Here is a 12,544-nt window from a genome sequence, read left to right as displayed (position 1 = left end):
ACTCACCCAGGGGCCTGACCTCTCCCAGGATGACCCACCCTTTTAAAATAATTTCTTAGCAATAGCTCTCTTAACTATTATTTGTCAATTCCCTCCTTACTTCCTTCCCACCACCACCTCTCCCCCTCTCCAAAGTTTGGTTTAGTTTGGTTTTTGAACATGAAAAACAAAAATTATATTGAAGTCATCATTTGACAAGAGGAATTTGCTGTAATAATGATTGGTGATTATTTTTTACACTGTAAGTGCCAAAGCTTTAGTAATGTGGAAAGACAATAAAAATATTTGCAAAATGGAAACGTGTGTGAAGGGGTGGAGACACATAACTATAGACAGCAACCACCCATGACCTTCTATGCCCAGCTGCCTGCCTCCTTTCTTCCTCCCACCATTTTCAGGCTTAACATGTCCATGCTGTCTTAGTCTAGAAGTAAAATCTCATTGCTAGACAAGAAGGAAGGTAAACCAAAGGTTTTAGCCAAAGATTTCTCTTCGTGACCATGTCAGTTTACTGAGTATTTACTGAGTATTTACAAGGGCCTGTGTCCCTAACTCTTGGCAGAAAAGGGGTAGACGGGAGATTTTGTGACACTGTGAAGCAGGCTTCCTTTTCAGGAATCTCAAATTGGCTTAAAGAGATAAAATTTCCCACATAGGAAATCTAGAATAATATCAAGCATTGTATAATAGGTTCTGATCTGAGGGGCATAGATGGTGCTAGATACCTCAGGAGTTCAGAATAGAGAGAAATCATTGCGGAGAAGAGCAGTCAGAGAAAGTTTCCTGGAGGAGACAGGAAGCCACTGAAAAATCAGGACCACGGTCTCCAGGCAGGAGCGCCAACAAGAGTAAAGACATTGCATAGTGTATGCAGCAGACATGCCGCAGATGCTTACTAGCTGTGTGATCGCTGGCAAATCCTGAGCTGCCATACTTAACACTTGTACGATTTCAACAAGCCAATCTCTCTAGACCAGAGTTTTCTTCCTCTATAAAATGGGAGCTAGGCTCAACCACTAATATTTCTTCCTGCTTAAGTTTATAATCCTATAAACCTGGTAAATGCTAGAGGAAAGTAAAAAGGCTGGTCTGGCTGGAACAGAGGAATAGTGTGCTGAAGAGGATGGGGTGGGAACCAAGGTTGAATGGATAGAAAATTCAGCTCCATTTTTTTGGTGGATGTCCATCACCAAAGAGCTTGGGGTTCTGCACTGACATTTTTGACCCAGTTCTGGTGGGACAAAGATGGGCTGACCTAAAACTAACTATAAAGTGGTAATGAGATCGGTTTGGATTGAATTCCAAGGGATTGGCCCCTGGGTCATGGTTTCTCCCTCCTGAATTTTGGGCCTGTGGAAGCCAGGATATTTCCTTGAATTCTGCGGTGGTTGACCTGCCCAAGATGTGGCGGTCAGAAGCGGTTGTTGTTAAAGAAACCTGCCTTCTCTGCTGAGAAGGCAGGTCACAGTGAAGCATGTGGTTTGAATCTCAGAACTTGGATAACTCTGATGAGCATCACTATCCTAATGAGAACATTCTCTTGGCCTTGATGTCTCTCCTGGAGCTGAGTGGGAGCTACTATTCAGGAATCTTGTCTTGAGGAAACGGCCTAGGCTGGAGGCCAGGCAGTAGTACCACAGGAGCCAGGCAGAATGGCAAAGTTTTATACACTGTGTTCCGCCACCACTGTCAGGTGCCAGGGTGTACCAGTGGCTAGAGGCACAGGCTGAGCAGTGTAAGAATAGGCTTCTGAGCCAGGCCCCGCCACTGAGTTTGCCACATTTCCCTTAAGAGGCATCATGTGGAAGAGGGAAGGGGCAAGTTCTGCTTGGCTTTAGCCGATAGCACCGAGGCCAGTGGTTCAAAGTTGCTGAGAAGCTGGCTTCCGCTCAATAGAAGGAAGAACTTTATAACAATCAGACCTGCCCCAAAGTGGAGTGAGCTGCCTCTTGAGGCACTACAAGTGTTCAAGGTGAGGCTGATGAGGAGGGAGGCACTAGACGTGTTCAAGGTCAGGGGTGATGGAGAGGGAGTCCCTTGTATTGGTATGGCTTCTAGAAAGGGGTGGCCCCTCCCAGCTCTGAGAACCTTAGATTTTGTGAATGGAGGACCCAAGCAGGGACTTCTTCCATTTCTACAGATTTAACTCAGCTCAGCAATTGTGGTTGGCACTTAAAACATTTCTGGAGGGCCTCCATTCAAGGGAATTTCTAGTCCCTGTTTGCAAAGGTGACGACAAGGGCAGCAAAGCATGTTTGAAACCTGTGGCCATAACCCGAAACTCTGGCCCTCCTGAGCAACATTCAAATTGCAAACACCAGCATTTTGTGTCTGACCTTCTCAAATCCCCCTGCCTTTATTGGCCAAAGCCTGATCCCAGCCTTGCAAACATCAATATGAATAGAAATATTTGAATGTGATAGCTTAGAGCAGGGCTTCACAAAAGTTGGGGAACCAATCCCCAAGTTTAGGAGCCAGTTAAGTTCTTAAGTTTGAAGGATAGAAGTAGGAGAAAGACAACCTGTTGTCTTAGGGCATTTGTTTCTTAATTCAAGTTCAGACCCAAAGGCTGAGATCATGAGAATCATGAGAATTCTTGATGAAAGCTCTAGAAAGATTTAAAGTACTTGAGGGAGAGATGAACACATCTGGCCATGGGCACAGGCAGCAGCCCCTGAGGGGAACAGGAGTCTACTGCAGTGCATGAGGAGTGTGAATTACAAGAACAAAATAATACACTTTGGAACTTGTTTCGGAAAGAATTCAGAATATCACTATGAATATTACTGTGGATATGCCGGAAAGGCAGGGAACTGAATTGGTGACTGTACTGGCTTGGGGGCAAACTAAGAGAGGCTAGTTCTTCATACCACTGGTGCTCTCAGAGAGAGTTCTTAATGATGGAGAAGGGATTAGTGTTGCAGGCAAGCCAGTAGCTGAGACACAGCAAGTGTTTACTTTCTCCCGGGTCTCCCACTGTGGATAAAAGAAGGAAAGGTTTGGGATGTTCAGAATTTGGCAGTTTGACCTCAAAACAGAAGCACATCGATCATCGGCTCAGAGGAAGCTTCTTCCCTAAGGAGAAGACCTTAGCTCCATTCCACAGCTAAGAGAATAAGTGAAGGACAGAAGCGGCTACTTAGAAAGTCTAAGAAGCTGAGAGGATGCCGTATCTTTCTCTCTTTTTTAATTGGAGGGCACTGGACCTTTGACTTCATTGGTACTGGGAACTTTTGATGAGGAAATCCCCACTACCAGAACAGATCTGCAGCTTATGGTGTAACCTAAGGCACTGCCCAGGATCATACAGTCTGTATGTTAGAGGCAGGATTTGAATCCAGGTCTGACTAAGTTGGGCTCTGAATCCATTATGTCTCTCTGACATTGTAGATAACAATTATTATGACCGTGATCCCATTTCTAGGTCACCTTTAAAAGTCTTTTAAGTTCTTTCCTCACAGCTCATAAGGTAGAATATAATATATAGTTCTCCTTCTACATCCTCATTTTGCAGATAAAGAGCCTGAGACTCAGAGCTTCCTTAGCTCAAGCATCTGCCGGAGTCCCAAACAGCTAGCTTCTTGGCTGGAATTAGCTTATTCAAAGGCTCAGGTTTGGAAATAGAAGAGATTGTAGAGGTCATTTAGTTTTATGCTTTTATTTTCCAAATGGGGAAACTGAGTTCCGAGAGAGAAAATATCATGCCCAGAATCACAATGGTAAAAAGTGGTAGAGCCGAAATAGTATCCCAGCCACCCAACCTCACTGGCTTTTGTCATCATGCGCATGGAGGCCAGCAGAAAGGGAAGGGCTGTTAGGGCTTGCGAGGACCTCCGAGGCTGCCCTCCCATTTCTTAGTCTCCCCCAGGGAACAGAGAGGGGGTAGTTCTCGTAGTCACTCTGTAAAGTGAGAAATCTTTCTTGTGTCTCCTCAGGTTAGAAATCTGTGCTACATGGTGACAAGGCGAGAGAAAATGAAACACTCCATCTGCAAACTTCAGGAACAAATATTCCACCTTCAGATGAGACTTATTGAAAAGGATCTTTATCGAGGTAGGAGCCCCTTCTTTTCCCAGGCCTGTGCAGCCCTTAGACAAAGCAGCAGTAGACAGAACCTCCTCCCATCCACATTCTCCTGCCTCTCCAGGCTGAAACTTAGGTTGGATTGAACTCTTGCCCTCGACCCTTGAGAGGTCAATATTTCAATCAGCTGCAAATGTACAAATAGACAAAGGGATGGGGAGGTGGGAGACGGACAAGATTGGGCGTCAGAGTTCTCAGATTGGAAGGAAAGTTTAATTCGGCAGACTTTATTGAAGGCTTCTCTGTGTTCAGGACTCTGCCTGACTGTGCTGTGGAGAAAATGAGAAGAATTAAAGTTAGGTCACAGTCTTCCTAGAAAGATGAGGCACAAAATAGCTACATAGTGTCATATTCATGGTAATTTGAATATAAACAAGCGTCCGGGTCTCTGGGACAGTAAGAGCTCTCAGCAGACAGAAAGGGGAGCAATTAATGTTGGCTTGAGTTGTCAGGAGAGGCTTCCTAAAGGAGGCAGATTTTAAGCTGAGCCTCAAAAGGACATGCGGGATGGGCTGGTAGAAGCTGGCAGTGCCTTCTGTAAAACAAAAGAAGCTACTAGGCTCCCTGCTCTTCTCCTGCAGATTCCCTCAAGAGCCTTGTTTGTGATTAAGTCCATAACTCTTGGACTGTGCAGAACTGCCCCCTAGGGAATGTCCAGGGTGGGACTGCTGGCTGGGAACGGCTAGAAAACCAGTCTCGGGCGGTCCTCTGCTTGCCAGAGACAGAACTCCGAGCTGAATTCCAAGAAGATTTGGGGAGGAGGGGTACATGACTCCGTCTCCACTTTCCCTTCCTCTGTCTGTCTCCTCCCATCCGGATTCACATGGCACACTCAGAGCAGTTCAGAACAGTGGGCCAGTGGACACATCTGGGCTGGCAAACTGGAGGAACAGTTGTCCTGGCACTGGGACTGATTTGCCTCAGGCTTGGGAGAGAATCAAAGGTTAAGCATTAATGTTTTGGCTTCTGGCTGCCATGTTCTTTGGGCTCTGACAGCTTGAGTTGTTTATAGCCCAGTGAGCCCCAGCCCCAGTGCCCCTGACAGAAAACAACCCGCCCAGCCAGTCTCGGGGATTTGGTTATATTGTCCTTCAGATACTGCTGGCCCGACTTATAGCCTGGTCCCCTCCCATCCTGCTCCAAAATTCTTTGAGTCTGCAAGTCAGACTTGGCTCGTACTCTTGCTAATCACCATCATTGTCTTTATTATTAATAAGCCTAAAATGCAGCAACAACCAGGCAGCCAGGGAGGGAGGGAGCTTCGGGTCTCCAGAAGCCTGGTTGCCCCCACCCCTCCCCACACCACAGCTCGGCCCATGAGCCAGGAGCCGCAGAGCCCTTCTCCAGCATCTGGCCCCTTGGCCGGCAGCTCCAGCAGTTGTTGTGTTTGTGGTCTGGATCCGTGTCAAGCTGGATCACATGGGCTGGGAGGCGGGGGGAGGGCAGGGGAGGGTTTGTCTCAGAGCTGTTGGGGACGGAGTGTTCTTTCACAAAGCTTCTCTGACTTGTTGAGTCGGAAAGCCACGTACGTAGAGGGAGCTAAATGATACTGGCTCTGAAGCAGACCACCCTCCCAGCTCCCTGGGAAAAGCTAGCGGGGAAGGAGGGGGGAGGGAGGAGGGAGTTTGGGGGAAGGGCAGAGTCCCATAGGAGACTACTTTAATAGGGCAGACTTTCCCGGGACCACATTGAAGCTGGAAAGAGGGAGCTATTAGGGGAAGTTGTTTGTGGCCTAGGTTAGGAAGGCTGCGAACAGGACAGCTGACCTCAGCACTTTTCACCTTCTGCAAAACACAGCCATTTAATACCACCCACTGCCCTGACAGAAGGAAGTACAATCTTCACACCTATTTTACATGCAGAGAAACTAAGGCATAGAGTGTAGACTAATTCACACTGGCTTGTTTGTCCTTCCCCTAAGCAAATTTCCATTTTACAAGATGCCCCTCTATTCAATACCTTAATACAAAGCAGTAGAGCTTTTCCCGAAAAATCGGAGTCATCGGCAATGAGCTAGGAGGGGATTTGGGGGGACTTCTGGAAGCGGTAGAAGCCCTTCGTGCTATCCTATCATTATTGACTATGACTAGATCACCGCCCAGAGGGAAAGGGACTTCAGTGGCCACCTAAGCCAAATCATACTTCAAAAGAAATCCCTACGACAGCACACCGTAAGAGGGGGTCATTCGGCCTCTGCTTGAAGTGGGGGGGAACTCGACAGATTCCATGGTGAACACCTTCAGACAGCTTTAATTATTAGGAAATTCCCATCAAGGCTAAGCTTGCTTCTTTACGACATTTACTATTTACCTTAGTTTCTTCATCTGCAAAGCAGAGGTGATGGAAAATTCTGCCCTAAGAGGAATCATCTGCTCTGGGTAGAGCAGAGTCAAGATGAGTGTCCCAAGAGAGAGCCAGAACTTTTCCTTTGCCAGTGAAGGAGAAAGCCCCAATGGGAGCTGGCTGTGCGAGGCTCCGTGAGTTCCTTAGCACCTGAGAGAGCAAACCAGCACCATCCTATAAAAGTGAGGCATTCCTGGGAGGATTAAGAAAGGTGTCTGGAAAGGCATTATGACATGAGCTCTGTATTGATGGTCAGGAGATCTCCATTAATGCAGTCTGAGCCTTTCTATGAAGTCACTGAGATTTTGGGTAAATCCCATCCAATCTGATCCACCTGAGAGCTCGTCCACCTCTAACAATTCTGAGACAGATCATACATTTAAAACGAGGAGGAGGTCCGCTTTACAGATCAAGAAACTGAGGTCTAAGAGATTAAGCCTCTTGCCCAAAGTTATACCAGGAGTTGTGTCAGAAAGGAATTTGAACTGGGATCCTCTAACTGCAAACCCAGTGCCCTTTCTGCTGCCCTCTTCTTTAGCCTCTTTTGAACCATCCTTACCCCAGAATTCTGCAGAATTTCTTGGTCCTCCCTCATTCAACTTCTCTTTTCGGTTCATCAGGCCTTTACTTAATAATTTCAGTGGAAGCGGACTAAGAGACGAGGTGAGAATGGAGGTGCAGGAATAGGGGGAAAGATGGAAGAAGGGAGATGTGTCCTGCCTTTGGGGAGCTCAGTCTGGTTGGGAAGACAAGACACAGAGAAAGAACAACTAGAGAATAAGAGAGGAGTGATAACAACTAATATTGATAAAGCCTTTTTAAAGTTTGCAATGAATTTACAAACATCTCCCCATTTGTTTCTTACAACAACCCTGTGAGGTAAGTTCTACAGGTACTATTGTCCTCATTTTGTAGATAAGTAAACTTGAGACTTGGTGTTTTTATCTATGGTAATATAACTACAAATCCAAGTCCAGAGTTCCACCATATTGGCTCTCCTGGACATTCTGATCAAAGGTTCAAAGTGATGGCAGTGAGTGTGGAAAGTAGGGGGTGACTGGGAAGAAACTACCCTGGCTTGAAGAGATAGTTCACAAAGGAGAGAGCTGGGAGATAAGATTAGAAAGGTAAGTTCAGGGCTGCTTACAGAGGCCTAGAGGCTGCAAAGGAAAATATCACCTGACTTGAGTGAAAAGCATCTTTTCCATTAAAAACTTCCCATCTGACATTCCACACCCTGCTTGGGAAGGACGGTCTAATACCTTCCCCTCCTGTTTGTGCTTCTTGGACCAGAAATTCCTTCCACACCCACACCCAAACCTCTCATTATCCTAAAAACTCACATGGCAGACAGGCTCCTCTTCCTTCTGCCTATCTAAAGCAGAGAAAAGTTCTTTTCTGTTGTCAGATTGGAGCTGTGAAAACACGAAGGCTATTCCCTCACCTCTAGCTGGAGTTTCCCTTCTTCCAGGTCTCCATCCAAACCCAGCTCAGCCCCAGGGAACTTGGCCGCTCCTCAATGACACAGGTCGAGGTGGAAGGCCCTTGCTCAGTAAGGGTGGATAACTGCTCCAATATGGTATCAGTCAGCCTGATTGGCACTGGTCATGTTGTTATGATCGGTTCTGTCATGCCAGAGTGTTATGTCCCAAGTACTCGAAGAAACCATTAATTATTGGGATGTTGCCCTTTCATGTAGTTTTATCATTTCTGGGTCTGGATTTCTAGATTTCTGGTTGAGGACACAAGAAAGATGTTGGTGGGACTGTTGGAGGTACTACTGCTCATACTAGCTCTGCCTCCCAATTCATTGAGCAGCAAATGCCAGCAATAACATTTGTCTTTGCCTTCCCACGGTACCCAGCATAGTAAATATCCGTTGAATTGAAGTTTCCAGAGGAAGTTTTCACTTCCAAAAAAAATCTTGAGTTGTCGGATTCCCTCGAGATGCTCACGGAAACTATTGGTCCCCTTTCCCTTCCATCAGTGGGAATCACTTGAGGAGGTAGCAAAGGACTCTCACATCCTGATCAAGTAGATTTCACCAAGCCTGGATCAGAGTCATGAGCTGGCCCTGAGAGAAGCCCTTTGTCGCAGGGGATTTCACCTAAGAAAGCCGAAAACAAGCCTGGGTGAAAAGGAAGGGAGGGGAGAGAAAAAAACAAGGGTGGGAAGAGGAGGAGAGGAGGAGTCCATCAGGCCTGCTCTTTCTCCGTCCCCTTCTCTGTTCCCCTTCTTTCCTTCCTCTTTCCTTTCCTACTCTCTCCTCCCTCCAGTCATCAAAGATTGTTCTGTTTCTAATCCTTAGACTAGCAATCCCTTCTGGGATTCCCTATAAAATGCATCATCCCTTCTCTTTGGAATAGAATTCATATCTATTTATAAATACCTTTCCATATTTTTCCATCCATTCCCCTTTCCCTTTAAAGGCCAAGACCAAAATATAGCTTAGGTGTGTGAACCATCTATCAGTCTGAGTCAGTAAGAGGACAAAGGCCTCATCAGTGAGGACTCAGAATAGGTAGAATTCATCCTTTGTCACGACACACAAGAAGGGAGTAGAGAGATTGCCATCTAATGTCTAATTATTTCATACTTCCGGAAAGCATTTGGTAAAAATACCAAAGTGTGCATAATAGTCTTTCCTGATTCTGAGTTTAACATGTAAAATAGCAATAGTAATAATAACTCACATCTCTCTACTCATTAGGTTAGATGATGTTCCTACTATTCTACTACTCTGTTGTAGACAAACCGAACATTATTCACACTTTAAAGATGAAGCACTTAGGTTAGAAGAGGAAAAGGGATGGGCACCTAAAAATCCATGGACATGGGAGTAGTGGGGGAGGGCGCTTCTCACCTGCTTGTCTCATTGTCCATGCCAGGGCATTTATAGGAATTTCACAGTCTGACAGCCCTTGATATACATTGCTGCAAGCTCCCCTTTACAAACATGTTGTTCAAAACTAAATGGAACTTACAGCACATAATAACTGACACCTGCCAGTGAGCCATCCTTTTCCCAAAGAGCAGTGTAACCTCAGTCACTCAGAAGGCAAACAGCTGGTAGTTCCAGCAGGAAGGATCAGCTTTGGCTCCACAATGTTACCTTCCTAAAATTCTCCAAGACTCCCAGTAGGCATGTTCAACACCTTGCGGTTCTCCAGCCTCTTCCTTATCTCTACCTGAAACTGCCTACAGCTCTCACTAGCCCTTTTACCAGAGGAATATCCTCCACTTGTAATTACAATGCATGTTTTATTTTATTTTAAAAGATTACAAAATATAGCTATCAAAATATTTTTATTTTTTATTGTATTTTAATTTTTTATTATAGCTTTTTATTTACAAGATATGTGCTTGGGTAATTTTTCAGCACTGACCCTTGTAAAACCTTCTGTTCCAATTTTCCCTTCCTCTTTTCCCTCAGATGGCAGATAGACCAATACATGTTAAATATGTTAAATACAATATATATATATATATACATTTCCATAGTTATTTTGCTGCACAAGAAGAATTGGACTTTGAAATAAGGTAAAATTAACCTGAGAAGGAAATCAAAAATGCAAGCGGACAAAAACAGGAATGGAAATGTTATGTAGTGGTTCATAATCATCTCTCAAAGATCTTTCACTGGGTGTAGCTGATTCAGTTCATTACTTCTCTATTGGAACTGATTTGGTTCATCTCATTGTTGAAGAGGGCCACGTCATCAGAATTGATCATCATATAGTACTGTTGTTGAAATATACAGTGATCTTCTGGTTCTGCTCATTTCACTCAGCATCAGTTCATGTAAGGCTCTCCAGGCTTTTCTGAAATCATCCTCCAATCATTTCTTACAGAACAATAATATTCCATAACATTCATATACCAGTTTATTCACCCATTCTCCAGTTGATGAGCATCCACTCGTTTTCCACTTTCTGGCCACTACAAAGAGGCTGCCACAAACATTTTGCACATGTGGGTCTCTTTCCCTTCTTTAATATTTCTTTGTTATATAAGCCCAGTAGTAGCACTGCTGGGTCAAAGGGTATGCACAGTTTGATAACTTTTTGAGTATAGTTCCAAATTGCTCTCCAGAATGGTTGGATGTATTCACAGTTCCACCAAAAATGCATCAGTGTCCCTGTTTTTCCACATCCTCTCCAACATTTAGCATTATCTTTTCCTATCATCCTAGCCAACCTGAGAGGTGTGTACTGGTATCTCAGAATTGTCTTAATTTGAATTTCTCTGATTAATAATGACTTGAAGTATCTTTTCATATGACTAGAAATAGTTTTAATTTCTTCATCTGAAAATTGTCTGTTCATATCCTGTGACCATTTATCAACTGGAGACTGGCTTATCAAAATATTTTTAAACAAATTTTAAACAAAATAGACCCCAGGTTAAAAATTTTTTACTTAGAAGGTCTACAACCTTTGGGCTCAAAGTTCCTTTAAGAATCAGATAAACTCACAAAGGATCTAATTCTTTCACCTTCTGATTGTAAGTTGTGTTAGAATGACTATGCACTCAGACATGCCCTTTTCCCAGTACCCAGGAGGTATATTACCCACCTGTATCAGCACTTCCCACAGGTCCATAAACTCAGCTAATTTCCTCCGTGATTTTTCTGCCGCCCAGAAATGCCTGTGGAGAGAACTATGTGAGATTTTGCATAGTAATTGGCTATTTCCCCTGTTACCCAGAGTAGAAGCTGAATACTCTCTTGCTATACATTGAAATAAAGGAGGAAAAAGAAAACATGTGCATATGATGTGTACTTTATTGTAAAATTCTCCTACTCAGGTATCTTCATATCATTGTCAAATGTAAGTAAACTCAGCCTTGTGTCCCAGGGCTTCCACGATCTGGTCCCAATTTGCCTCTCCCACCTTCTCTCTTATTACAACATGTAAATCTCTAGCACATTCATTCATTCACACATGCATGCCCACATACACACACCAAATGCCCACCCCTTTGCTTCTTCTATCTAAATCTCACCCATTCTCTAGTATAACCAGAACATGAGCCAGAATGGTCTTTTCCTCTAAACTCTCACGGCCTTTACTGTCTATGTGACACATATAATTTATCACACTATATTTGATGTTACCTTATTTTGTTCCCTTGTCCTTTTCTTTATTTCTCACACAAGACTATGTAAACACTTAAGAAACAGATCAATCTCATGCTTCCCATTCCCCTTGCTTCTAGCACTGACCCCCTGGCTATCTTCCAGGACAACTATCTGAGGTTACTGAAGCATAGAGATTGTTCTGGTGATAAGAATAGAAGTTCCTAAGTGTTACCAGAGTCCCAAGGCCAGACCTCTCTGAGGGTGGAAGTTACACCCTCTCTGATACACAGAAGGAGTGAAGAGGAAAGAATGACTGTGAGGTGGGCCTTGAGAGACTGGGCCCCAGTTCGGGACCCTTCATAGGCCCCTTAGCCGGAGCAGTAGACTCTGCACAGTGGCACATCAGGTCTTAGTGGAACGAATTAGGCATAACCTTTTAAAAATCCGATGATCTGAGAAGCTTAAATTCCCCAGTTCCTTCTGGTACCCAGATTGCAGTAATATGGACATGCCCTTCCTCTAGAAAATTTGTGCTGGCTAACAATTTCCTTCTCTCTTTCTGTGTCCATGCAACATAGAACAACCTGGGAAGAGAAGCAAGGGGAAGAAGAATGACTCCAAATGGAAAGGAAAGGATAGCAGGAAGGCCAGTCCTGAAAAGAAAGAAAAAATGAAGCCAAGCAACGAGTTGGTCCTGGGGCAGCTTGGTAAGTGTATTCCACCCATTGCAGGAGCCAGACTCCCAGGCGAGGGAGACGTCGAGGAGACCATCCCACGTAGCCTCTGTTTCTGTTTTCTCTGTCTTATACACACACACACACACACACACACACACACACACACACACACACACACACACACACATCATATATATACAAGTATGCATACATGCTTGTTTCTTGGGCCTGGCAACACCAAAAGCCCACCCAAGTTAAAAGAAGTTCATGTCTCTACCTTGATCAGATAGCAGCCAGAGAGCAAAACCTGAGGAGATTGTGAGGTCCAAGAAGGAACATAACTCCCTAAAAGATCACAAGT

General features: G+C 44.5%; 1 protein-coding gene across 6 annotated transcripts in view; it reads left to right on the top strand.

The window, feature by feature from the left end:
* Positions 1 to 12,544, top strand: part of JADE2 (jade family PHD finger 2) — a 203,803-nt gene that overhangs the window by 179,585 nt on the left and 11,674 nt on the right. For all 6 annotated transcript variants that reach the window (XM_074290907.1, XM_074290908.1, XM_074290902.1 and 3 more), the window contains 2 exons: positions 3,936 to 4,053; positions 12,085 to 12,213. In XM_074290907.1, the coding sequence (XP_074147008.1) occupies positions 3,936 to 4,053; positions 12,085 to 12,213 (247 nt within the window). The remainder of the gene's footprint in view (positions 1 to 3,935; positions 4,054 to 12,084; positions 12,214 to 12,544) is intronic.

The sequence above is a fragment of the Sminthopsis crassicaudata genome, chromosome 2 (genome assembly GCF_048593235.1).
Source record: "Sminthopsis crassicaudata isolate SCR6 chromosome 2, ASM4859323v1, whole genome shotgun sequence".
Classification (NCBI taxonomy): Eukaryota; Metazoa; Chordata; class Mammalia; order Dasyuromorphia; family Dasyuridae; genus Sminthopsis; species Sminthopsis crassicaudata.
This window is presented reverse-complemented; position numbering and strand designations above follow the sequence as displayed.